The 27,169-nt window shown below is 40.8% G+C and overlaps 2 protein-coding genes across 2 annotated transcripts in view; one reads left to right on the top strand and one right to left on the bottom strand.

Moving 5' to 3' along the window:
• Nucleotides 1-12,713, top strand: part of cpm (carboxypeptidase M) — a 35,762-nt gene extending 23,049 nt beyond the window's left edge. The window contains exons 6-10 of the mRNA XM_041781171.1: nt 783-888; nt 3,184-3,354; nt 3,905-4,057; nt 5,081-5,229; nt 5,780-12,713. Of these exons, the coding sequence (XP_041637105.1) occupies nt 783-888; nt 3,184-3,354; nt 3,905-4,057; nt 5,081-5,229; nt 5,780-6,049 (849 nt within the window). The 3' untranslated portion in view covers nt 6,050-12,713. The remainder of the gene's footprint in view (nt 1-782; nt 889-3,183; nt 3,355-3,904; nt 4,058-5,080; nt 5,230-5,779) is intronic.
• A 2,563-nt stretch (nt 12,714-15,276) lies between these two features.
• On the bottom strand, nt 15,277-26,366 carry dmtf1 (cyclin D binding myb-like transcription factor 1). Its single transcript, XM_041780947.1, has 17 exons — nt 26,281-26,366; nt 21,426-21,538; nt 20,813-20,908; nt 20,207-20,292; nt 19,821-19,932; nt 19,671-19,747; nt 19,424-19,581; nt 19,299-19,331; nt 19,095-19,204; nt 18,672-18,900; nt 18,441-18,592; nt 17,771-17,956; nt 17,601-17,683; nt 17,327-17,515; nt 17,046-17,255; nt 16,655-16,760; nt 15,277-15,597 (listed from the first exon to the last, which is right to left on the bottom strand). Exons 2-17 carry the CDS (start codon nt 21,535-21,537, stop codon nt 15,563-15,565), a joined length of 1,974 nt encoding a protein of 657 aa, XP_041636881.1. The 5' UTR covers nt 21,538; nt 26,281-26,366; the 3' UTR covers nt 15,277-15,562.
• Between the last annotated feature and the right edge of the window lie 803 nt (nt 26,367-27,169).

Consider the following 27,169-nt stretch of genomic DNA (forward strand, 5'->3'; position numbering starts at 1 on the left):
AAAGGCTGAACCCAGACACGCTATAGAGGATCGTCGTATCGACGATCTCATTCTTTCAGTCATTACCCAGGGTTCATGACCATAGGTGAGGTCTGCAGTTCTGCCAATGCTGCACCAATCTGCCCATCAGTCTCTCCCTTTTACCCTCACTCGTGAACAAGACCCCAAGATACTTGAACTCCTTCACCTGGGGCAAAGACTCACTCCCCACCCGGAGGGAGCAATCCACCGTTTTGCTGCAGATAATTTTTCAGTTTTTGAATATGTTTGGAAATATTTGAGGTATTATATATACAGCACTGTGCAGAACTTTTAGGCATGTTTGGGACAAAAATTGAGGCTGATGTAAGGCGAAGATGTGGTGAGGAAGGAAGGAGGATCGACACAATCCTGGCTGTGCTCTGGTTGTGCTTGCATTTTTCCAAGGGGTATGGGAAAATAATCTGTTGAAAAACTAACAAACAATAACAACAGAAAAAATGACCTTTAGGGTGGAGTAAGGGGTGGATGTGGAAAGTAAACATGACCAAGGGTATAGTCCAGATGGGCTTCAAGTCCCTGATCAGCCTGTTTTGGCGTATTACCAGGGGTGAAAATGCCCTGATAAGAGATGCCATCGAGCTTGACCTAGACTCTGCAGCCCCCCCCAACTTATGCACATTAGTATCCAAGACAGTAGTGGTCAAGTTGTGTTTAAAGTTGATATTTCAGTGTTAAACTCCTCTGTATTACACCCTTATTTTAAATATATTTACCCTTGTCTTGAATGAAATGTGTTTCAGGTCAGGGCTGTGATCGACTGGCTAAAGATGGAGAGTTTTGTTCTGTCTGCAAACCTTCATGGAGGAGCTCTAGTGGCGAGTTATCCCTATGACAACAGCAACGGAGGTAAACAGATATACTCACAAACATATGGCTTTAAAGGAATAATTAAGATGTTTAAATGTTATTAATACTATAAAAATCATACACTGCACGGCCAGAAGACTAAACTTAAACACCACCTATTTCCCATTGATTTAGTCTGGTTTACAGAAGCCGTGCCATTGTTTAACTGCTGTTAGATTAACAGGTGACACTCTGGAAACTACCTGATTAGAAACATTTATCAGTGTCCATGGAGCTTTTATGTCACTGGGAGGGTTTTTTCGAGGATCTGAGGGCCGCAACGTACTCAAGTCTCAGAGTCTGCTTTAATGCACCGCAGAGCGAGGAGACGTGACTCAGGAGTTTCTCAGACGATAAGTTTCTAAAACAATACGACCTTGAAACTGAGAAAAGACTTGGTGGTCCAAAACAACCCTGAGACGATGTTTGGATATTTTTATTTCAAAGATTAGATTATATAAAAGTACAAAGCAGAGGGGACGGGAAGCAGACTCTTACACTCCATCCTCAGACATTGTTGAGCAGCGCTTGATAAACACGTGAAGATATTTGCCTTCACACTCTGATCACATCTTTTAGGGAGGCTGAAATGCCCAAATAATGCTTTTTAGGAGTCTGAACATGGTTTCAGATATATCTAAGAAACCATTTTTACAGAAACTCCTCGGTGAAGAGGGTCAGGATTACTAATCACTATTGTTCCAGCTGGTTTAGTCTTTTCGGCTCTGAAGGTTGGTTTATTATAACACGTTTCCTGCAGCTTAACACATGATTTCAATTAAAGAAGGTAAGAAAATGCTCTGTTTATTATTTCCAACCTCAGGGCCTGGAACTAAACTGTACCACCTTGTCTAATGAAGGATTTTTGATACTGCTGCTTTGTATATTTTGTACACAGCTGATTGCAGGTCACAAGCAAAAGCAATGGAAGGTGTGTTAAAATTGTAAGCTTAAGAATAAGAAACAGATTTTAAAATTAGACAAAGATAACCTGAGAAAAAACAAAAGTCAGTTTTTAAATGATGATTCATTTATTAAGGAAAAAAGCCATCCAAACCTACCTGATCCTATGTGGAAAAGCTCTTTCCCTCCCTGTTAAATCATGAATTAACACATTTTTTGAAAAGCTGAGGTCAATTTCACCATCCACACCCAGGCCTGATTACTGCCAGACCCGTTGAGTCCAGAAATCCCTTAAATAGAACCGGTCTGACAAAGTGAAGTCAGCTAAAAGATCTCCTTGTAGGACTAATAAAGGAATATCTTATCTTATCAACACCTCATTGAACTATCTAAAGAGAACAGATGAGAAACAAAGTCACTGACATGTATCAGTCTGGAGAGGGTTACAAAGACATTTCTAAGGCTTTGGGACTCCACCCAAGCATGGGGAGAGCCATTACCCACTAAGGGGAAAACTTGGAACAGTGGCCAACCTTCCCAGGAGTGGCCAGCCTACCAAAGTGACTCCAAGAGCGTATGGCTGACTCATCCAGGAGGTCCCAGAAGAACCCAGAGCAACATCTAAAGACTTGCAGGCCTCACTGGCTCAGTTAAGGTCAGAGTTCATGATTCAACAATAAAGCCTTGTCCACACAGACATGAAAACAAGATATGTTTTCTGTAAACGTGGGATCATTTCAGGAAATGTCTTCAGTCGTTTCAGTGGTTCCATGCTAATGCAAAGACTGTTGTTTATATGTCGAGCCTGTTTGTGGCGCTGTGATGGTGCCACGGAAATAGCACAAAAAGAGAGAAGATGATTACAGAGCATGCGTATGAAGCTTTTGTGCCGCACATGGCACCAAACTTGAATGCCCTTGAGGGAACAGATGTGCTCCCTGACCATTGTTCGACGTAATCGTTTCAAGAAAGACGCAGTTATACAGATTTGTTCACTCTGGGACAAAAACAGCACTTATGGCCTCCCAAAACACTGTTTTCGTGTGGATGAAATGGCAATAAAACAAAGCACTTAAGCATATTATCCTGAATTCGTCTGTGTAGATGAGGCCTAAGATAGAGACTGGGCAAAAATGGCATCATGGGAGAGTTCCAAGGCAAAACCACTGCTGACCAGAAAGAACACTAAGGCTCGTCTCACATTTGACTAGAAGCATCCTGATGATCCCCAAGACTTCTGGGAAAATATTCTGAGACTGACCAGACTAAAGTTTTGGAAGGTGTGGGTCCTGTCCCATCCGGAGTAAAACTTCTCCTTCATAATGACCATTATTGTGGCTCCACTTGTTTAGCTTTTGAGGTTTTGGATTAACTCCTTTTTATTTCCTCCAGGCAGTGAGCTGATGGGCGGGGCCAGTGTCAGCCCTGATGATGACGTGTTCATCCACCTGGCCAAGGTGTACTCTAACAACCACGCCAACATGCACCAAGGTGACCGCTGCGCCGACGGAAGGCCATTCCTGGAGGGCATCACTAACGGGTACCAGTGGTACCCTCTGATAGGTAATATCATAGATGTATGTAACTCAGTGATTTTAAAGCATTCAGACCATAAGGAAGTGGTTTTTGTCTCTTTCAAATTAAGATTATTTTCTACAGGTGTTAATTTCATGGTTTAAACGAGGACTAAAGGAAAGATGACAGCAGTGAACACCCTAATCTTTACTTTATATATTAAATAAAGGAAACTTTAGATCCAAAGACAGCCTTGAATGTTGAATGACGTGGATCATTCTTTAAAAAAGAATAATTCCTGGACAGGCTTGGGTAGAAACCTGCTGAGCAGAGAGAGAGGAGTCACTGATCTGCCTCCTCGTGTTTCCTGCTGCAGAAACTTGATCACTGCAATGTGATCACCTCACTGACAGCAGCTTCACCTCACTGAGCAATGCAATGTTACTATAGACAGCAATGCTACGCCCAGTAATCCTTTCATACACCAAAAATAACGATAGGGTCTATTGAGAATGGTAAATGTTTGGAAGAGGAAGTCTAGCATGAATAAAATAGTCAAACTGTGCATTAATAAGACTGTTTGCATGTGTGTGTCCAGGTGGGATGCAGGACTATAACTACGTGTGGGCTCAGTGTTTGGAGCTGACTCTGGAGATTTCCTGCTGTAAGTTTCCTCCGGTTAACCAACTTCCTGCTCTGTGGACGGAGAACAGGAAGGCTCTGCTGGCCTTCATCCAGCAGGTTCACCTGGGTCAGTACCTTTCAGTCTGTTCACCTGAAGTCTGGTTTGTTTTCTATATACCATGTGGGGAAAGTGTGCAGCGTTCAAGTACATTAGTCTGTATTTATAACTTTAATCATGTGACCTACATGGAGGCCTGGAGGGCATAAGAGCTGTGAAGAGTGGCAGCAGCCATTGACCACTATGTGGAGCTGCAGCACTGGGCGTGTTTCACCATCTGTAAAATCATTCTGCAGCACAGAGACCGTATTTAAATTTCTAAAAACAGAGATTTCACAGCCAGAACTTAGTTTTAGTGATCGTTACTTACAGGTATATCTACATTACCACCACGATAAAAGTCTATTAAAGCTCTTTTCAGTGATTTTAAAAGCCAAGTCAGGAATTGGAGTCTCAACGAAGATCATCAGTAAACCAAGAAGAAGTCTGCAGAAGAGGCGCCTTCAAGCAACACTGAAGTCTGCTAAGGACAACCTGGAGAAAGATTCTGATCCTGGAAGCATGATGAGACCAAACTAGAGCTCTTTGGCCATAGAGACGTTGGTGATGTTTGGAGAAAGAAGGGAGAGGACACCTTCCCCACAGTGGAACATGGTGGGAGGATTATGCTGTAGGGATGCTTCAGTGCGTCCTCAGTCAGCAGCTAAACTGGGTCTGGGTCATCTCTTTGTCTTCAACAATGACCCAAAATATCTGCAACTCCTGGTGATGAACCACCTCCAGAAGACCAAAGTCAGCCTTAGTGACCAGCCTGACTAAAGCCCTGACTTACATCCAGTTGAAAACCTGTGGGTGAACTAAAGATAAAGGTCTATGCCAGAAGACCATCAGGCGCTTGACAGATTAATAACTAATAATTTGTGTCCTCAACTCTATGTTAGTATATAATCAAAAATTTCCCATTTTCCCCTTCAAATACCTTTGTTATCTTACTACTCTTTCCAATACCTGCCTCAAAAAATCCTTGAATACAAAAATAAACAACCTAATACCTAACAATCACCATCTACTTCTGTATGTGTCTACTTCCAGGTGTTAAAGGTCAGGTGTTTAATGGGGCAGGTGTTCCTGTCCAGAACGCAGAAGTGGAGGTGAAAGGTCGTAAGAATTTGTGTCCGTTTAGGACGGACAAAAATGGAGAATACTACCGACTGCTGCTGCCTGGAAACTACACTTTCACGGTAAACTACACAGTGACCTCTAGTGGTACCTTCAAGATAAAATGGTTTTGTTTTTAAAATGTTTGATCATTCATTAAACATTTAGACATAAAAGTTTGAATTTACATGAAATGTATGAAGTTGTCACCATAGCAACAGGAGAGCAATGAAGGGGAGGGGCTAAATTGGAGAGGGGAGGGATGATTGGGATGGAACCTTTTTTTTTTCTAGAGAAATAATCAAATGCTCTGCTCTCACTTTGGCTCCTAAAGCTGTTTATTAAAGATAAACATGCAAACAGACCAAAAGAACAAAAACTAGTCTCAAGCCAGAGGAAGTGGAAAAGCATGCGTTGTTTGTCCATCATGTGTTTCCATAAGAGGAGCGTCTAAAAGCAGAGCAGTATTTTTATCAGGATCTTTCCTCACTGCCAAAAACAGCCACAAATCAGAGCATAATCTTTCTTTGATACCTCTATCCAGGCAGCTTTGTGGAGTTGTAAATAATTTTCCTACTTTCTCCATGTTCATTTTGTTTCTCTCTTATGTGATGTTGTCTTCTTCTGCTCCAGGTGAGGTACCCTGGTCATGAAGTCTTAACCGAGACGCTGAACATCCCTCATGGTCCGGATCAATACTCCGCCATGAAACACAACTTCAGGTTACGACAACTCTCCACAACACCCGGCCACGCGTCGGCCAGTACCACTCCGACCTCCCTCAGTCCTACGTGTAACCACACGTTAAACCTCACAGGAAGCGGCACCACAAGCATACCCACATGGACCAGGTTAGGTTTAATACTTGGTCTGGCGGCGGTGCTGCGATCTCTGATCGACTGAAGGAGCATTTGACGGTCTCAGGTTTGAGTCTTGAACTCTTAAGAAGATGTGCAGTCAGTCGGAGGTTTCTGAAGAGGCGACTGGAGCCTGGACTTTGGATCAACCGACTACTGGACAGATTTATCACCGCCGAAAGTCTCTAATGAAGCGTACTGTCTTTGCAGTATGGGCGGTGCACACTGATCTGCCTTTTGGGAAGAAGACATTTTAAAACTTGAACAAAGCAGAAGTATTGTAAGTGTTATCAGCAACACTTTTCTTACTCTGAAACGTCAAACATCAGCGTTTATACCGCTGGAACTGGCTAGCTAATAGCTAACAAGCTAGCAACCAGGAGCAAGCCGGTTGGTCAAAGAAGCCAGTTTGACCAATGAATTCAATGTATTTTCATGGGAAAATAAATAATGTAGCTTATTTATACTCAAAAGAACAGATGGGGACACACGAGGAGTGGTGGGTATAAATAGGCTGGCAAGACTAAGGCGTTCCCTTTCATATACAGTAAATATCAACTCTCTAAAAACATTAACAGATTGTTTAGAATTCTTCAGAGCCCAGGAAGCAAATGAACCTTATACTTGATCTCTAAATGGCCTTATTTTTTCCGCAGCCCAGTTTTCCTTTTTCATTCACTTTTTTGCTTAAATGATGAACTGCCTTCATGGCTGCACATCCTTGATTTAGTGATAATTTGGGCTAAATTCACTCATTCATCCAGCCAGCAGGCCATAGTTAGAAGCAGGGGAACCCACCACTGACAGGCCAAAGCCTGAGTGAAGTCCTAAAGAATGCACAGCAGCTCTTTGGCATTATTATGGGTAATGGGCGCTAATTGGACAGCATTCCCCTTGGTGCCAACTGTTTCTGTAATCAGCGATCAACCTGCAAGCATTTGCTTGTAAGAGGCCCCAGCCAAGCTTTCCGATACTCTGGCTAACTAGGAACTACAGCTTGGGTAGTTACTGGACAACAAAGCCCAAACAGGAAGTAGGAAGAGTTTTTGGGGTGTTTGAGTACGAAGGTTACAAGGACTCTGTTGCATTGCATTTTTTCCAAAATATTCAAATTTTTGGAGGCTTGAGCATCCCCAGAGTCTCGTCAAATTTGGCAACCTTGGTGAAAAGTTTATAGTTTTTGGCTTTGTGGAGAGCTTTTGCGACATGGCTGCATAGCCTCCCCTTGAAATTTTCAGAAATTAGTTTCTGTAGCAGCTTCTTTCAGCTACATGTATGAAATTTGGTGAGCTTATGCAGCTCTGTGACATCTACAAGAAAGCCTGTTGAATTCATCACCTAACACCAAGAAGAATCTGCTATTTTGAATGAATTTGCGAAAGTTAGCGTCTAAGGAGATGACCAATATTGATTTTGTGTGCGGGCATGACGACCAGACTCAGAGCTGCCCCCTAGAATATTTAGAAAACTCAGCCCTTGCAGAATGTCCAACCAGGGATTTGAAATTTTGTAGACTTATGTATCTTACGTAAAATGCTTCATGGACTCGCCAAATCAACAGTAAGTAGCCATTTCCAGGGATCCTTCTTCCTTTCAGGGGTGTTCATCAGATTGACTTGAAATTTAGTTTACTGCTGGAGGAGACCTTTGCAACAAAAAGTTAATTGGCATGTGTACAAAAGTCAAAGGGCGTGGCTATGATGGCTTTTTAAAGTTTGATATCTTGCCATAGATCAGGAAGTTACCGTCACTCAATCATGAAGGCCCCTGAATGACTCAAAACTTCAGTGGTAAGAGGCCACTACCAAATATAATTAAGGGCCACCGTTAAATATCTACAAAAATAGATATAAACGTGTAATTTGATATCCCAGGAGGAGCATTTCAAAATAAGCATGAATAGGGACGCTTTTCTAAGGATGTTATAGCATTAAAGTATTTAAATAGTTACAACAAGAGCTGTGAGGCGAAGCAGTGGTGGTGGTGACACTGCACATTCATCTCTGAAAATTATGTTTGATTTACGACTCTGGAGCGAAGTTATCAGGCATGTTCATGGCTATGGTGGTTTGTTAAAGTATGATGTCTCGCCATGCATCAGGAAGTTACTGTAACTCAATCATACAGGCTCCACACTGCATTTATGTGGTGAGAGACTCCTTCCTAAGATGTTTTAGAGCCAGCTATAAATACCTGACTTAGCGCCACCTCTTGCCTTTTTAAGTGTGATATCTTGCCATGCATCAGGAAGTTACTGTAACTCAATCATACAGGCTCCAAACTGCATTTATGTGGTGAGACCCCTTTCAAACATGTTTTAGAGCCAGCTATAAATACCTGTCTTAGCGCCACCTCTTGCTTGTTTAAATGTCATGTCTCGCCATGCACAGGAAGTTACTCTGTCGCAATCATACAGCCTCAACACTTCCTCAAACAGCACTTAAGTCATTAGAGTCTACTTCTTAACATGTTTAAGAGCCAACACTCAATATCAGCCATAGCACCACCTCTTGCCTACATGTGATGTTTCACCATGCATCAGGAAGTTACTGTACCTCAGTCATACTGTTTGAAGACTTCCTCAAACTGTATTCATGTGGTAGCACTTCTTAACATATTTAGGAGCCAATATGGAATATCCTCCATAGCGCCACCTCTTGGTAAGACTTGCATGACATGCTTCAGTCTTTTACCTTGTCATTTACATAGGTGCTCTATCTTCATGTTTTTTTTTTTTAAATAAAGAGCAATTCATAGCTTTTTAACCTTTTAGAGCCTGATAGACATCACAGATTTTGCGGCTTTGTCGAGACCCAGACGTGCACCAAACTCTGTTGAAGGCTGGAAGGTAAAAGGGGCTCTCTGGTGCAGCTTGCCTACCACTTGGAATCTCTTGCTTATGGGGTCAAAACAAATCTTAATCATGTTTACAGAAGCTTAATTATTCTGCCACTATTCATCATTACAAATACAACGGTGACCAATTCTCTCTCTGTAGAATTAAAAGATTTAAATTTGTTATTTTGAGGTATAACAGGAGGAAAAAGTCTGCCTCTTTAAGACTTTCCTGCTAAGGCTTTACAGCGACTGAAGGGCTGTAGTTTGTGATGGTTCATTAAGGTTGGCAGGGCTCTAACATGTAATTTTATACCCCAGGAAGAGTGCTTTAAAATAGGCACATGTGGGGATGCTGTTTTTAGAGGGGGGCAGTTTTAAAGCCAGAGAACAAGACGTTACAGCATGAAAGTGTTGAAATAGTTACGACATGAGCTGTGGAAGGAAGCTGTGGCGGTGACGCTGCACATTCATCATCAAAACCCTGTGAGGTGTGTTTGATTTACGACTCTGAAGTCAATTCTTCGGACATGTTCATACAGGCGCTCATTTTTAAGCATGTTAGGGAGGGTGAACCCTCCATTCATGCTGACAGGACTGACAGAAGTGTTATGGTTTCTTACCTTTGGGTATGAGACTCTTCTAGAGCTGTTAAAATATTCAGGACTTTACAATACCATGTGTTTTAAAAAAGCAAAATCCCTGTTATTTTGATTGATAGTAGCAAAAAATAACAAGGCTTTTAAAACTTTTGATAGTCATTTATAGTTTAATGAAAGCTGTTGCAAGTGAAAGAGAGCAGCGGTGGTCCATTGATGTCCGCAGATTGGTAAATACTGACCTTTCCAATAGTTCATTTTTTTTCTCTTACATTGCATCTCACAAACTGTGCACAAACAAGTAGATTAATACCTTTATCTACTAAACAAGACTGTGTTTAGGAAGAGCATGAGTCTTTTTAAAGTTGCAAGCACAACCCCAGGCTAGGGGGTTGGGGCAGCCAGAGTCAAGATCAACAGGTGTTGACATGTGTGTCACTCAGTGGCCAAGGTCAAGCTCGATGGCATCTTTTGTCCTGGTCTTTTCACCCCTGGTAATTCACCTATGGTTTTTGGGGCCCTTGGGACATCCACAGCATGACCAGGGTCTCCTGGCAACCTACTACCCAATTGAAGGGTACCCTAGACTAGTGGTACTTAATAACTGTTTTGTCATGGTTTTCGTCTAATTTTCAAATCTAATTTGGCAGACTCAGAGCAGACAAAGCCATCCCTAGATCTTTAGGTCCGGGACCCCAAGTTGGGAACCAATGACCATGCTAACCTGTGTTATGGCAATTTTTCTATGCTGCTGGTGAACGATGAAATACAGACGTCTGCTGGCCGACAAAAAAAGGTTTTATTTCTTGCAAGAAGGTCAATCAACACACACACACGAGAGGTCAGTCTCGTGGACATCACAATTTAAAACACAAAAGGACCTTTTGATTCAGTCATGGGCTCCAGGTTTAACACCCAGTCAGGAACTAGCATAGTCACCTTTGTTGCTTCGTGATTACATACAGTATGCAGTAAAGTCACACCTGCCTAGCCCTATCGTTTTCCCATGTCTGTGAGAGGAGAGGCTCCAAAGAAAAGAGAACAGTAGGGGGTGTTGGGGGAAAGAGGTGAGACAAAGAAGCTAAAATCCCATTACACTCAGCACATCCACCCCTTCTTGCACTTTAAAGGTGTGAACTTTGCTGTTTTTTCTGCAGATTATTTCCCCATGCCCCTGGTAATATGCAAGGACATCCAGAGCACGACTGGGGTTGAGTCAATCCTCCTTTATATTATAAATTGAGATTATGTCTACAAGAATGCAAGGGACAATAACAAGGTCCAATGGCCTTAAACTTTAACCTATGACCTTCAAAATCCCATCAGTAAACCCTTTAGTCGGGATGGATTTGTGTGTAAAGTTTAATGAAAATGTATCAAAGCATTACTGAGATAATGCATTTAAAAGAACGGCGTGGATGGGCATACTCTGGAGGCATTCAAATACCGGGGTACAAGCTCTAGATTTACACGTACTATTTTTTGTTTAAATCCTGAAAGCGTTTTGGAATATAGTCCCAAAATATGACTTTTCCTTGATAAAAGTTTGGCAGAATAATCATTGGGGTAGAAAAAATCAAAACTTTTTCTGAGGAATACTGTCGATATTTTGAGTGCAAGGTGTCTAAAAACAATAACAAGGATTCCTCCGTAGCCATTCCCAGATATGTTTGGAGCTGCTGGTTTAAATGGTCAGCTTGATGGCTAGAAATCTCTGTGTAACATGAACAGGCTGAACACTCTGCTCCAGCTAACACAGCCTCTTTACTTAGTAAATGTATATTTAAGGTACATATAGACAGGTGTATCCATGTCAGAGCAGTAATAGGACAAAAACAGGTGTCACGTCTATTTAAAACGGCCTTAGAGATCCATAAACATCCTCACTCAGCAGCCTTCTGCACTTTCCCCCTTTAAATGTCTTATTTGCCAAATCCTCTTTGACATTTTTCTACTTTTGTACTCTTTGATACGAAATGTTGCTTCTTAAAAATGATCCGTGCCATGTTTAAGTGTTGTGACTGCAGGCTTCAGTCATATTCAAACCATCGGACCTCATAGGACGACTCCTCTGTTTCTTGTCTCATTACACTGTAAAATCAGCTAACTGAATCTCTGAATCCTACTCCAGCTGAAGTTAACGGTCACTGCTGAGGTCTAGTCTACGTGTGAGTGGGTAGTTTTGAAAACAGAGGTTTCTCTGCTCGCTTACGCCTTTCAGAGATGCCTGAATGGACTACAGAGGTCTCTGGTGCTTCATGCAATCCTCCAAAGACAAACCTCGCCCCATGAGGCGCCGTTCTGGCTGGTTGAAGGCCATCGCAGAGAACAGCAAGGAAGTTCTTGCATGTCAAGGACATCATGAGTCTGAGTGGAGGACGGACTACTGACAGCTCGTGTTTTTGTGCTCTCCTGTGAACCAAGATGTTTTTGGGAACATAGCAGAGGAAATCCTCTGTTTTCAGAATTATTCACCTACATGTGGACCAGGCCTCTGTTCCTCTGAATCTTGAAGGAAATCTCTTGCCATGTGGGGTGAATTCAGGGTGATTGAGATAGAAACTTGAATCGGGAAGTGAAACAAAAATGTGTTTGTTTTCTCAACCAATGACAAAAAAAAAGTTTTTTTTCCTGAGACACCATGTGTTCACCTTTCACCCTACCCCTCCATTCTAACGAGGATCAGGACATCCTGACCCTAGTTGTGCAAAAAGTCAGGTTTGCAGGGCTAAGTAGGAGGGACAACAGCCGAATTGGGATTTATTTGTGCTGTATACGTTCCAAATAAGTGATTCTTAACCTTTTAATGTGTGCCGACCCCTCATCAACCACTAAAATGTCCCTGGATTACCTGGGTTTTGCTTACCATTGCCAACAAAATGCCTTGTGTAATCCTGGTTGGACATTTAAAATGAATAAAATGGCGACCTGGCCCTACCTCTGTAGCATGTTTGGTGAATTAAATTTAAATTTCAGGTCCTTTCGAGGTCAATCAAAGCAAATGCATGGAAAAATTCTCACATTAGCCTTAATTACCTGCTGAATACTGTCCCAATCACCCAGATGTTACCTGAAAATTGCATTTTGGACCAATTTCCAGATAATTCAGGTCCTTGAATGATCATAAAACTGTTCTTTCTCCTTAAACAAATCAGAAACATCTTCCATAAATGTCATATTTTGTTTTTGTTTTTCTTTGAATTGACAGTAAGAAAGCTATCAAGGGATGGAAATTCAAAAACTGTCCCAATATCCTTGAATTCACCCTTCAGAAAATGTAAAAACGTCATGTCTTTAAGTGTTATTTTTATTTGTTGATATTTTGTACACATTAAAAATATTTAACATGTCATAAATGTCTGAAAGCTGATTTTGTCACTTAAACATAGCTGGACTCACCTCACTAATGAAAAACAGCTGGAGGAGCATTTTTCAACTAGAAAGGTTTAATTGTAAACAGATTAGTCACATGACTGGGTATTAAAGGAGCATTTTAGAGAGGAAGAGTCTCTCAGAAGTAAAGACGGGCAGAGCTTCACCAATCTGTGAAAACTACATCTAGAAAACATGGAGCAGTTTCAGGGTTGCATTAGTGTCTGTGGCGTGGGCAGCTCTAACATCTGGAAAGGAACTATCAATGCTGAAAAGCAGAGAGAGGTTTTAGAGCAGTGATACTCAACCTGTGGTTCTGGAGCCACATGAGGCTCTTTTGTGATGATTTGTGGCTCTTTTATGTCTTAATTTGAAACATTATTCCCATTTTTGCCACTTCTATTTGACTCTTTTATCCTGCTTTTTGCAATTTTTTCGCACCTTTTTTGCCTTCTTGGCCACTTTTTAGCCCATTTAAACTGCCTTTTCCAAAAAAAAAATGCCACCAATTTTCCATTTTCCCACCTTATGGCTGATTTTTGCCAATTTCAGTCACTTTTCAATCATTTTTTGGCATGGTTTTGCCAAATTTGGACCATTTTTGTGACCTGCAATTCATTTTTTCCCTCTTCTTACCCATTTTGCCACTTTCCCCCAGTGTTTGCCCCTTTTTGCCTGTTTCTTACCACTTCTTGCAATTAAATGCCACTTCTTGCCCATTTTCCCACTTTTTTTCCTGATTTTTGCCACTTTTTGGCAATTTTTTGCCACCTCTAACTTATTTTTTGGTCACTTCCCACCCATTTTTGCCATTTTCTGCTCTTTCCTCCACTTTTCTCCCTGTGTTTGCTGCTTTTTGACCACTTTTGCCACCGTTAACCTATTTTAATTGACACTTTTCACCTCTTAGATGGTGGCTCTTGCAAATGTATTTTTCAACAGTTTGGCTCTTTGGTTGAGCAGGGTTGAGTAACACTGTTTTAGAGTAACATATGCTCCTATCCAGACAACGTCTCTGTCAGGGAAGGCCTCAACTATTTCAGCAGACGATGATAAACCACATACCACATCCATCACAACAGCATGGCTTCACAGGAGAAGAGTCCGGGTCCTGAACTGGTCTGCCTGCAGTCCAGATCTTTCACCAATAGAAAACATTTGGAGCATCATGAATCCTGCAAAGACGACCCAAGACTGTTGAGCAGCTAGAATCCTATACCAGGCAAGAATGGGACAACATTCCTCTCCCATCGGCTTGTCTCCTCACTCCTCAGATGTTTGCAGACTGTTGTTGGAAGATGAGGGGATGCTGCACAACGGTAAACATGGCCCTGTCCCTGCTTTATTGAGATATGAATGAGTTAATATTTTAATAAAATGGTGAAATGTCCCAGTTTCAACATCTGATATGTTGTTTCTGTTCTATTGTGAATAAAGTATGGGTTTATGAGATTTGGCAATCATTGACTTCTGCTTTTACTTTTACATTTTACAGTGTCCCAACTTTTTTGGAATTGGAGTTGTTTCTGTGTCCTCCCATTGAGGGATATTCAGACCCTCTCTGTCGCTGAGCATCAAACTTGTTCCAGCTTTACTCTAAAAACTCTGCTGCTCTTCTTGGTTCTTAAACTTTTGAATTAAAGAAACCAGATTAAACTGTTCACACACACTTAAAACCAGATTATTGGATTTATCTGATTTTTTTAAGATCAGACAATGGCAATCTGATGAAAAAGAATATTGGATCATGGTGTTTAAATGACTACTTGTGTAGTCCAGTTACCCAAGAAGTCAGATAATTCTGTTTATATAACATTTTATGGTTAAATTCTAATAGTTAGACCAGCCAGTAGAAGTAAAAAAGCCTTTATAGTACCAGAAAGTCATGCAAAAGTATACAAATAATCTGAAGTTGGTGTTTACATTTAAATTTTGTAGATTAGTGTTGGTTTTTATGAAAAAAAGCACCTTACAAGTCTCATTCATGCTCTTTTTAAGGGTTATAAATGACTATATATATACATTACATATATATATATACATGTATATATATATATACACACACACGACAACACTGCCCCCCTGTGGTTACTACGGAACTACAATTTAAACAGGCTACTGTTGTTTTTGTCCCAAAACTCCCTCCAAAATTAAGTTTTAGCAGGAAAAAGTCTTCATGTTGACTGAGGTTTTCTGTAATTCTGCGTCTGTATTTTCTTCCATGTTTTAGTGAATTATAAGCGGGTTCTGTGGACATTCATGGGAAATCAACAGGCAGAGAATGCTCAAAGCTAATTTTGCGTTTGCACAAATTCTCAAAACTGTGGATAAAAATAAGGTTAAAAAGTAGCAGCAGTTATTGTGGGACTTTCCTGCATAAGAGTTGTGTCTCCTCCATGTCTTCTTCCTGTTTCTCTCTGTGCTGATTTTAGAATAGAAGAAAGAAAAAGCAGCTCCTTAAAACTGGTGAAAAACAAGAATATTTTATTTAATTAATTAAGACATGATCCAAAGGAATTCACTCATTCAGTCAGCAAAGCGTCGTCTTCATGATCTCATATAAACATGTCATTATTATTTAAAGGGTCACTTCACATCACGGCTGTTTGAGTCTCTTTGGCACCGCAGCTCGTCTGCGTTCACATTTCATCCAGGGCTTCAAACTTCATTTAACCTCGTTAGTCTGTTTTTAAAATCCCATTTCGTATCAGGAGACCGCTGCAGCAGAAATGTCAGAGAGCTGAGTCCTGTCCTCAGTCGGAGCCGTCCTGGTTCTCCAAGATGGGATCTGAGGGCACAGAGGTACCAACACTTTATGTATCATGTTTAACATCTGGATTTATGTGGAAAATTCCAGCAAAATTAAAGGAGTTGCTGCCAGCTTTGTAAAATCACATTTAGAACTTTTACAACCCAAACTAACCAATGGAATTAGTACGTTTTAAGCATGCATGCTGCATCTGTCAACGTGCCTACTAACTGTTGTTTGCTCTGTCAGGATGCTCTGGCATCAGGAGTGAACAGCCCTTTAAAGTCCAGACACAAATTCTCTACTGGATTGAGGTCTGGGCTTTGACTCAGCTCATTGTCTTACTGGAAAATAAATATTCTCTAAGCCATAGTTCTCTGTCAGACTGAATAAGATTGTCCTCCAGGATTCATTTTACCCTCTACCTTTACAAGCCTTCCATTGCTAGCTCCTGAGAAGCATCCCCACAGCATGATGCTGCCGCCACCGTGCTCCACAGTTGGGATGGTGTGTTTGTGGTGATGTCAGTGTTTGACCATGGAGTCTCCCACATGCCTTCTGGTGAACTCTAGTCCAGATTGAACCTGAGTTTTCTCTTTGCCACTGTCCCATAAAGCTCTGACTGGTGAAGAACCCGGCCAACAGTTGTTGTCTGCAGAGTCTCTCCCATCTCAGCTGCTGAAGCTTGGAATTCCTTCAGAGTAGTCATAGGTGTCTTGGTGGACTCTCTCACTAGTCTCCTTCTTGCACGCTCACTCAGTTTGTGAGGACGGCCTGATCTAAGCAGATTTACACATGTGACATATTCCTTCATTTCTTCATGATGGATGTAACTGAACTCTGGGGGATGTTCAGAGCCTCGGAAATGTTCACATTCCTCTGAATTGCTTGGAGTGTTCTTTTGTCTATGTGGTGTAATTGTAGCCATGAATACTGAAAACCAGTTACTGGTTTATACTTCATACTATGATCACTTGAGACACATTCACTGACCTCAGGTGATCTTCATTTCTCTAAGTGCCTAGACTTCTGTTGAATTAGGTCAATCATCAATGAAATTATGAAATATTTCTTAGCTTTAAGGACAAGAACTTACCTGTCAGTGTGCTGCTGATGTTTGGAGGTGACACAATCAGCACGGCGCTACCAGACGTTATCCCAGAATGCACCACTGCAGCTTCAACTGAAGGAGGATTCAGCTCCTAAAAGCAGAAGAAAAAAATCTATCAATGCAATTCCATACACACTAGCCACCTAAACTTTGAGGTGTTTTGATGATTTTCCTCCATGTTTCCATGCATGATAGGGGAGAAAATGAGATTTATAAAGATATTTAACCAATAAGGAAGAAAAACTCCAACAGCAGAGGAGGATAAGGTTTGTGTTTGCAGAGCTTCTAAAATAAAAATTAAGTTTATTCTGCTTCTAAAAACATGTAAATAACAGGAATGTGCCCAACAGCATCATATAATAATGTCTGTTTCTACCTTGTCGTTAAAGCTGTCTGTTATTGGCTGCTGTGTTTCTGTAACGGCGCTCTCTGAACCCTCCAGGAGGCTTGTAGCTTCCAGCTGGTCTTCCTGGCTCTGGCCCTCTGTCTCCACAACCAACTGTGATTGGCTGAGAGGGTCTGAGGAGGCGGGGTCAGAAGTTACCGTCTGGATTATGACACCGTCTCCAGAGCAGAGGCCGTCCGTCTACGGAGTACAAACATGTTAAGACGAATAAAAAGGACTGAAAACCTGATTAAACGGAGTCTGAGACTGACCGATAGGCTGTGGAGGATGATGTGCTCGTGTGATGAAGGGGAGGAGCCTGTCGTCAGAGTAACAGTGTTGTTATTAGCTAAGCTGAGAGGAAGGCCCTGACTGGTGGAGAGGCTGAGCGGAAGGCCCTGATTGGACGTCGTCTGGAGGTAGTAGGTGCCCGGCGTGCCGGTGGGCTGAAGATGGAACGACTAGAAGAGGAAGAGGAGAAGATAAGTGTTGAAAACGGCTCTTCCTGCCTGCCTTCTCTTATAATAATCTTGGTTTTGATCTTACAGGCAGGATCTCAAAGGTCTGCAGAGCTCCCGTGTTCAGAGTGATGGTTTCACTGTCGCTGGCTGCTGCTGACGAGTCTGACGCTTAAAACACAGAAGATAAAAGGTAAGGAGGAAATGGACCACAGCTGGAGACAGGAAGCTGACATGTTTCTAGAAGTCGATCCTCACCCAGGTGTGTGATCTGCAGCGGGATCTGTACGGGGATCTGCAGCGCTGCCACAGAGCTGGGGGCGGGACTGCTGCCTCCGCTCTCCTCTAAGCGGGTTAGACGGATCTGGAGCGAGGAGGACGGACTTCCTGGACCAGATGAAGTCTGTGAGGACGCCATGAGCTCCTGCAGACCCTTTAGGAGGACTGAGGAAACAGGTTCAGATTTTTAATAGGTTTTCTTTGGTTTGACATGAACTGCTGATCTTCACTTTTAAGAGTGTTTGAACAACATTATCCTTTATTTAAAAACCTCCTAAATCACTAAGTCCACTCCCTTTTAGCTCTTTTTTGGGCACCACTTTCTCTTGTGGAGTATTTAACTCTCTCTTTAGATCTTTAGCATGTGATGTACTCAGTTTATTCCGTCATGCTACTACAACATCCATTTATGCATGTGGCTACCTTACTTCCTGCTCACATTTGGGGATATTTATCTACATAAGGCTGCACTGCGGTAAAATGCTCCACCTCTTACACATATTTGCACAATTTAATCTTCTAACTGTAACTTAAAGCACTGCGGTAAAATGCCCCCCCCCCCCATATGCCTATTTGCACTGACTAATCTACTTACTTTAACTGAACTAGCTTCCATCTGTTCATACTTGTGTTTTTTATGCGTGTTTACCGCTGAATGGGAGCTCTTTGTGATTGGCTACTTGTCTCTTGATGCTCCACCACTTCGATCGGAGCCACTGCGGCGACCGGACGCTGCTCCACCCGCCTGCCAGGTCCTCCCACTTAATTTCATTCTCGTCCTCCAACTCCAGCTCTGCGATCCTGAGACGTATCGTTTGATTTTAATGCATTCATGTTGTTTATTTACATGAATTTATCCACACAAACACGCCATCCTTACCTTCGTATGAGGTTGAGGTCGTCCTCCTTCGTCCACTCCGTCCCTCCGCTGTGTTTCCAGTTTAGATAGTTCAACCACTTCGACCGACACTGTTTCTCTGAGCGCGTGCGGACCTGATCGGCCACTGTTGCCCAGGAAACGCCTCCTGTGACGGCCGACCCGGGTGTTACACCCGCCATTTCATACACAACCTCAGCCAGACGCCTCTCCTCCTCCTCGCTCCATTTACCTGGGTTTAAAAGAGCAACAAACAAGCCAAAAAAATGCTTTAAATGTTAAAATTTAAGCTAAAAAACACCCAAAAATTACTCATTTACTTCTATCAATTGTCTTATGTATCCTTGTACTGGATAAGAGCAGAATTAAAGAACTAATTTAACTTATTTTTACCACATTTTACACCTTTTCGTTACAAATTCTTACCCGTGTTACACGTGTCCTTCATCAGTCTGCAGCGGTCTTTGACAGAGGAGGCGCTGCGTCCCAGAGCGGCTCCGATTGTCGCCCAGTCGTTTCCATGTTTCTCCCTCAACCTTCACCGGATATGAAAATGCATCAGCTTATTAAAATATGCAAAAAATATGATTTTTAAATGATAAACAAATTCAATATGAGTTTTTTTCTTACGCTTTTAGCTTCTCTATCTCATCAGGAGTGTACCTAAATTGAAAATAAACCACTTATTACTGTTGAAGCTGATGAAAAAGTGAATTTTTAATGCATTTCCTGGAGTCCTTTCCTCTTAAACTTACTTGCCGACGTGGTTCCGGTTGTCGTACATCCGTAGAACTCGTCTGTAGACGGCAAACAGCGGCCTGTTTAAGCCTAAAGCTACTGAGCGGTAAAAATCCTTCCTCTCCTCTTTGGACATCTCAAAAATGATCTCTGCAGGGTCATCGATGCCTCGGCTCTGAAACAAAGTCACATAAAGAGACATTAAAGAAATGTACAGAGCATAAAATAAGAGTTTTGGATTTGATAAAGGCAGAAAAAGCGTACCTTTACGTATCGTTCAATATTACTCATCAGAATGTCGATCTCCTCTTTGGACCACATGCCCTGCTTCCATTTATGACCTAAAGGTGACAGAAATGTGAATTTTCTGCATGATAAAGGAGCCAAATGGGCTAAAATTCACTGTGCTTGTACCTTTATTAGCCAGCGTGTCTTTGTCCTCTTTGGTTGTGAACCAGGCCTGACTGACGGGTGATACCTCTGCCTTCTGATTGGGCGACAGAGAGTCCTCATCCTCCTGCAGAATCTGGACCACAAACACAACCTCATTGACCTAAACTCTGAGAAATATTAATGCTGGAAGAACAAAAAACGCTATTAACTTGGACAGGTGTCCCTTAGAAATAGTAAAGCATTTTAACAGAAGATCCTGTGGCTGAAAGAAGCTCCTGTAACTGTGGAAGTTTAGAGGAAGTCTTCAAAATAAAAGACCTACTTTAGGGATTTTTTCATTTGTTTTATGCAGACAGGAAAAGAAAAAGGAGGAGGTAAAACACTGAAGCAGATCTAGTCGACGGTACCTGAATCTGAGCAACGCCCTCCTCAGAGAGATCGCCATCTGCCGTGGCCGTCATCGTCACCTCGAAGCCTTCATCATTCTCCGACACTGAAGAGGAGAAAGAAAACTTTAATCACCCTAACAGAAAATAAAAGGATTACCAATAGGAAGCTTTAAAATGGTTTCTGATGGTGAAGAAGAAAGGCAGTGCATCCTGGAGGAACATTCTGAGCTGCAATCTGTGCTCTTGTCCCAGTAAACTAAACCCCGCCCAAAGCTCCTGCCTCATTCTCCTGTAATGACACTGATGGTTAGATCTTCTCTGACCTGGCACTATGGTTTCAGACTGGAGCTTTGTAAGATGGATCCAGCCAGAAATAAGACCACAAAAATGCAGGAAAAACATCAAATCATCTGCACATGTTTCAATTTTGTCTGTTAGATTTGGGCCAATAATAATAATATTCTTTATATCCTTGTTTCTAGATCAGTGTTGCACACAGGAGAGATAACACCTGCAGAGCGACAACATTTATGCAGAATTCCAATGGTTAAGATTTCTAAATTTAAATGACGATGATGCTAATGGAGGTTTGTGGTGAACTAATGAAGGAAATGTGTGTTTTACTCGGTAATGTGACCACAGAGAACTGAGGCGTGTCCGAGTCTTCGTTTTCTTCTGTAGAGAGGCAAAGTTTCTTCTGAAGAGGCTCTGAGTCTTCATCTAAAGACACAAGCAGAAAAACCCAGAATAGTTTGGACAGCAGGAGTAACAAGAGTAAGACTTCTTATCCTCCAAAGGCTCATTTATGAGCTCCTTACATTAAAAACGGTCAAAGTATCACTACTCATTTACTCACACTTTGTGGTGAACAATAAAAAGCATTCACTAGAGGGTTCAGTCTTACACAGACCTGTTTTTCTTCTCTCTGTCCATGTGCTCAAGCAAACTATTATTACATATTTTTAACCATGTAGCCATGCTGCACAGTCTTTACTTGAAAAGTTCCCCTTTGTGTTTTGCTGCTCTGGCTCGAAGTGTTGGCTTCTCTGCTCAACACAGTCCCCACAATATGTGGTGGTAATTCAACATCTTTTATGACTGTAAGTTTCAGAAAACGTGCAGAAATACAGATAAAATTAATGTTGAGGAGACATCTGTAAATATATCGAGCATTGAGGATCATTTTTGTCTTATATGGCAGTCAGAAATCCAACAAATTAAGATGATTTCCACCCACCGTTTGGAGGACAGTGCAGTATGATGCTTCCATCGCTGTCTGTAGTGAGCGTGACAGACTTTACATTCTCTAAAGTTGCAGCCTCCTCCTCCTCCTCCGCAGCTGAGCTCATCCTGAATAATCACAGATAAAATTATACACACAAAGAGACTACACAAAGATGCTTTTGGTATACAAGGAGCCACAGTAAGGGGCACCATCTAGTGGGGATGGCCGGTACTACCTCATATAGAAAGTGCACTGTGCTCATTGCTTAGAATTTAATGACAGTCCTGGGATGATTTCCATGCCCCCTCTGCTGTGCTGCAGCACTGCATGGATTGCTAGGACCCAAGCATTACTGCACAGCTGCAAGTGACACACTCCGACATGCACCGGGAAACCGGTGCATGTCGGAGTGGAAACCGGGATGCGAGGGCCAGTCAAGTGCTGCTTTCAGCCCTAGTTATCACTATCATTATCACTGTACCAACTGAGCTAAACCAGTGACAAGTTTGCATTTTTTTCTAGCTGTAACATCAGTCCAAAGCAGTGATACCCAATGTGTGGCTCTGGAGCCACATGTGGCTCAATTTTTGCTACCTTTATCCCATTTTTGCCCATTTAAGTTTCCTTTTGCCATTCAATACCACTGTTTTTTTCCAATTTTTGCCACTTTTTCCAGTTTTTGCAACTTTCATCCCATTTTATGCCCATTTCAGCTACATTTGCCATTACAAACTACTTTAATACTACTTTCTTTGCCAATTTATGTCACTTTAATCCCATTTTTGCCCATTTAAGCTACATTTTGCAATTAAATACTACTTTTTCCCCTACTTTTTTCTACTTTTTACCCATTTTCACCCCTTTCCACCCATTTTTGTTGCTTTTTGACCATTTTTGCCTCCTTTAACTTATTGTTATTGCTAATTCCACTTTTTCCCAATTTTTGCCACTTTAATCTCATTCTTTTTGCCCATTTCAGCTACCCTTTGCCATTAAATACCACTATTTTTCCTACTTTTTTTCTCAATTTTTCCCACTTTTTCCCCATTTTTGCCCATTTAAGCTACCTTTTACCATTAAAAACCAAATTTTTCCAACTTTTTTGCCAATTTTTGACACGTTTTAGTAACTTTTACCCTTTTTTTTGGCCACTTTTATCTGACTTTTGCCCCTTTCACCATTTTTTATCTTCAGTTTCACCCATTTAAGCTACCTTTTGTCATTTAATACTACTTTCTTCCTCATATGTGCCCATTTTAGCCACTTCTTTTTGGCAATTTTATACAATTTTTTGCCCTTTATCGCCATTTTTTGCCACTTTTCACTCATTTAAGCTACATTTTGCCATTTAATATCACTTTTTTCCTAATTTATGCCCATTTTTGTCACTCTTGACTGCTTTTTGCCCATTTCAGTCACTTTCACTTATTGTTTTGCAATGTTTTTGCCAATTTGGACCATGTTTTTGCCATCTGTGACTCATTTTTTGTCACTTCTCACCCATTTTTGCTATTTTCTGACCCTTTTCCACATTTTCCTCCCCATTTTTTCCCCTTTTCACCAAATGTTTTTATGCTTTTTGACCATTTTTTGCCATTTTTAACTTATTGTTACTTCTACTTCGAGCTGTTTTTTGTCACTTTTTACCACTTAGATTGTGGCTCTTGCAAAGGTATTTTTCAACAATTTGGCTCTTTGGTTGAGTAACGCTGCTCTAAAGAATCATTGGAAAACTGTTAAAAATATCCAGGTGTGTATCTAGAATTCCCAAAGATATACTGATGTGAAAGGACATCATGTCCCAGCATTACTTTGAATTATCACACCAGTACAAATGTATTTTTCTGATCTTATTGCCTTCTTTAACAGGTTGTTATTATATGTTGATATTTGGGTCTCATTTAAAAGCCCTTGAAGGAAATTAAGGCATACATTAATGTCAGTGTAATTTCCACTGATAACAAGAACGTATCTTGTTTTATCAGAATCTTGACTTTGCTATCCCATGATCATGAAAGTCACACATTGATTTCCTCTGATGAAACTCGGTTTTCAGCTGTTTATTCAACACATATCGATGTGTGGCCCTTTGGGCTTCCATATTTATTTACTTTTATTTATTAATATATTTATTTATTGTATTATGGGTCAATCTTTCTGCTTGATTTGAAATTATGATGATGATAAATATTATGATCATTGTTAGTATTATGATTATTGGACTAATAGAGGGGGGAGTGGGGAAATCACCCCCTTCTGGTGCACTTATGTTCAAAAACTGCTTCAAACGTTCCTTTTGGACACCTAATTAAGAGCCTTTTAATCACACAAAACATGACTGTGCTCTCAGGCCTTGGCTCCAAACCTGGGGTCCAAGGCCCCCTTTGAGGAGCGACAGAGATTTAAGGGGAGGATGCAAGGCCCTGTCCGCTCTGAGGTTGTAAAAAAATAGTAATTTTAACTACAATCATGCTAAAACACTCATGAATAGTTCATACATGGGTCTCTAGGCAAGGGTATTTATATTTAGGGCTATTTTGCTTGGATTCAAACAAAAACACTACTAAAATTGATGTTAGTTTTTGCTCAAAGCAAAAGGGGCTGGGGACCACAGCTCTAGGGTGCCCGTCCAATGTTTAAAATAAGGTGGTGCACCCTTCAGGGCACTGATTCCCAACCTGGGGTCCAGGACCCTCTGGAGCATGGGTTTTGTCTGGTCTGAGGTTGTCAAAGTTAGACCAGCATATATTAACTAAGATCATGAAAAAACTTCACTTAAATAATTTATACAAACATGTATGGTACGATAAACATGGCTTTGTCAATGAAACAAAACTGATGTTTATTTTGGACAGAAATCTATCACTTTCTAACTGTTGTGGATCTTGGGGTGCTCAGCTTTTCTTAGATACAAGTAGAAGGGTCACCAAGGAAAAAACGCTTAGGAACCAGGGTTGTCCTTCGGGGGGAAAATGCCCTCCAGGGTCCCTTCTATCAGACAAAACTTGTCTGAGTGCCCTCTAGGGCCGTGGTTCTCAAGTGATGGGTCAGGACCCAAAAGCGAATCACAAAGCCATTTTCAGAGGGTCGCAGATGTCTGCCTAGAAACAAACCAGTTGTAGAAAGTCTATGATGTGCTTTTATTTAAGAGGATATTTCTCCATCTTTTTGTACCATCACACTTTTGTTGAATCTTCAATCCAAACTGTTATTTTTCTTTTTAGATAAAATGTTTTGGTTATAATTGAAAAATGTAAGAAATTGGAGTCCCAATTTTTAGCAAAGGAGGTGGTGGGTCCTGATGTTAGACCAGTTCAGAACCACATCTGTTTTATTACAGAGGCGTAGACGGTATAATTACATGGTAAAAATGTTTCATCTTAACTCAGGTTTTTGTTTTTGTTTTTTTTTTTTCTTTTACTACAAATTAGGGCTGTCATGGTATACCAGCATTGGCGATAATCGTGGTATTAAAAAATAAAATTTCAATATCATGTTAAAAATGTGCATATGATAACATTGTGTAAATGATCCAGTGCCACTTGGACACAGTTTGGAAACAGAAAAAAGAAAAACATGCCATTGGAATAATCCAGTATCATTAGTTGTCATTCTTCAGTTGCACACTAATGCTGTGTCTCCTGCTATCCACAAATGATTTTGTTTCAGTTAATATTGTAGTTATAGCAGTTGCACCTTGTGGATTTTCTGTTTATCAGTTCATCTGATTACCTTTTAACTAGCTATTGAGTGTAATTGCACTTTTTATATATGCAGTTGTACAGCTACTGTTTACATATTGTCTCAGTCCCTCCTTAGACTGGTATTTTGAGTGTAATTCATCTGCCAAAAGAGAGAACAAAACATAAATAAAGTTAAAGATAAATTTGATTGTCCCATTATTATTTCAATTTCTACTGATATTGTGATAATATCGTTATCGTGATATTTTTTTGCCCACGATAACTGTGACATAAAAATCTGATATCATGACAGCCCTACTACAAATATGAAAAATTTGTGCACCGTTGCCCCATCATATAAACAAGCTGTCTATTCATCATTAGCCTCTGCCTGCCAGTGGATTTGACCTAAAATACGACCTTTCTAATGGATGGTATGAAAGCCGAATTACACACTGAATCTATCTCTAAATGATGACTTCCACACATATATGTAGGGTCTGTTTAATTTTCAGTAATTAAGAAGAATCTATTTTTAAATGCAACTCTGCACTGAGTCCCATATAAAGACCAGAGCAGACAGTACTGAGATCCAGAGATAGCTTCATTAATAGACCTTTTACTGTAAAACAGTGCAGTACAGATGATCGATATAAGAGCCGAAATGTAGGCTAAACACATTTACAAATGTTAAACCTTAATATGAGGTCAGCAGTGAGTTAAATCTCCAGCTAGCATGAAGATTTACAAGACTTGATGCATTTCTGAATGGAGTTCTGCGCTGGCTCCCATTAAACGCTATTAGAAACACTACTGAAAGCACTGGTGGTTTTATTTAATATAAACATTAACTAGCAGTGAATGCACTCGGGTTACAGCTAAAACACACTGTCGTTCAATTTTCTAAACAGAGTTATATTTCTGTTCTCTGATTCCGGACGTTATAAATCATGACAGCTCCGATGCTAACCGTTAGCATCTCTGAGCTCCCCCGTTAAATGAAAGACGAAAACTCTCCGGCGCCATGTTCAGCCGACAAGGTGAAGCTTATGGCGTCTGTGCGGTTTGTCGGTGTTTTCGGTGCTTTTTTCTCGGTTTTCGAGCTCGTTTAGTTTTCGGTTCGCTGCCCCGAGGCCCCGACTACCAAACAGAAAGTGAATTTTACTTTTGATTTGGCTACTTACTTCCTGTTTTTGGTCCGGGGACTTGTGAGTTACCAGGATGAAGGTAAGTGCCAGGATGGAGGATCGGCCGTCTGAGGGCCGGCGGGTTGCCAGATAAGACGATTATCCGCAAACCAGACATGAATTTATGTATTGATGGACAAAAACATCTATTTTTACCACAGTATTTATACATTTGTCATCACATCATAAATGTAATTAAAATGAAGATATTATAAATATATTTGTATTGTGTGAGGCAGTACTGATAGTCAGTTACCTTGGAGTAAGGGTGGTATGAAATAGGTAGAGTGTTTACTTTTTATCATTCTTTTAAGGCAACGTCAACCTCATAATATCAGTTGTTTGACAGTCTTGTTGTATTGCCTTATGCTTTTTCTTCAGATGTTTCTCTTGTTTCTGATTCTATCCACTGTCCTCTCTGTCAATAAAGGCAGAAAAAGCCCAAAAATAAATCTTAAAAAAAAGCAGGTCCTTGAATTGAGTCACATTTTTATTGACAGGATTTCACTGTTGCTATTCAGTTGAAATTGTGCTTAACATAACCTTAACAGGATATAAGTCTAATATGATTACTTGATGCTTTTGTGAAAATTTGAGCCACACTTTTATTCTACAGATTCTTTGCGATCATGTCATCCTGAATATCTGATGGGGGTCAAGAAGTGGAGTACCGCCATTAGGGATGGAGGACAGTTCTCTGCTGCTGTGTGAAAATCATCTGCATATAGAAAGTCAGGAAATGTGACTGAAGTTTTAGTGATATTTCGAAATATTTCTAACTCAACTTCACAATACCCAACAGGATCTAGGAGTGTGACCACGACGGAGTATTAAGGCCACACAGAGAGAAAAAAAAGAGAAAAGAATTGAAAATCTTTTTTTTTTT

This window comes from Cheilinus undulatus, linkage group 23 (genome assembly GCF_018320785.1).
Source record: "Cheilinus undulatus linkage group 23, ASM1832078v1, whole genome shotgun sequence".
In the NCBI taxonomy this organism is placed as follows: Eukaryota; Metazoa; Chordata; class Actinopteri; order Labriformes; family Labridae; genus Cheilinus; species Cheilinus undulatus.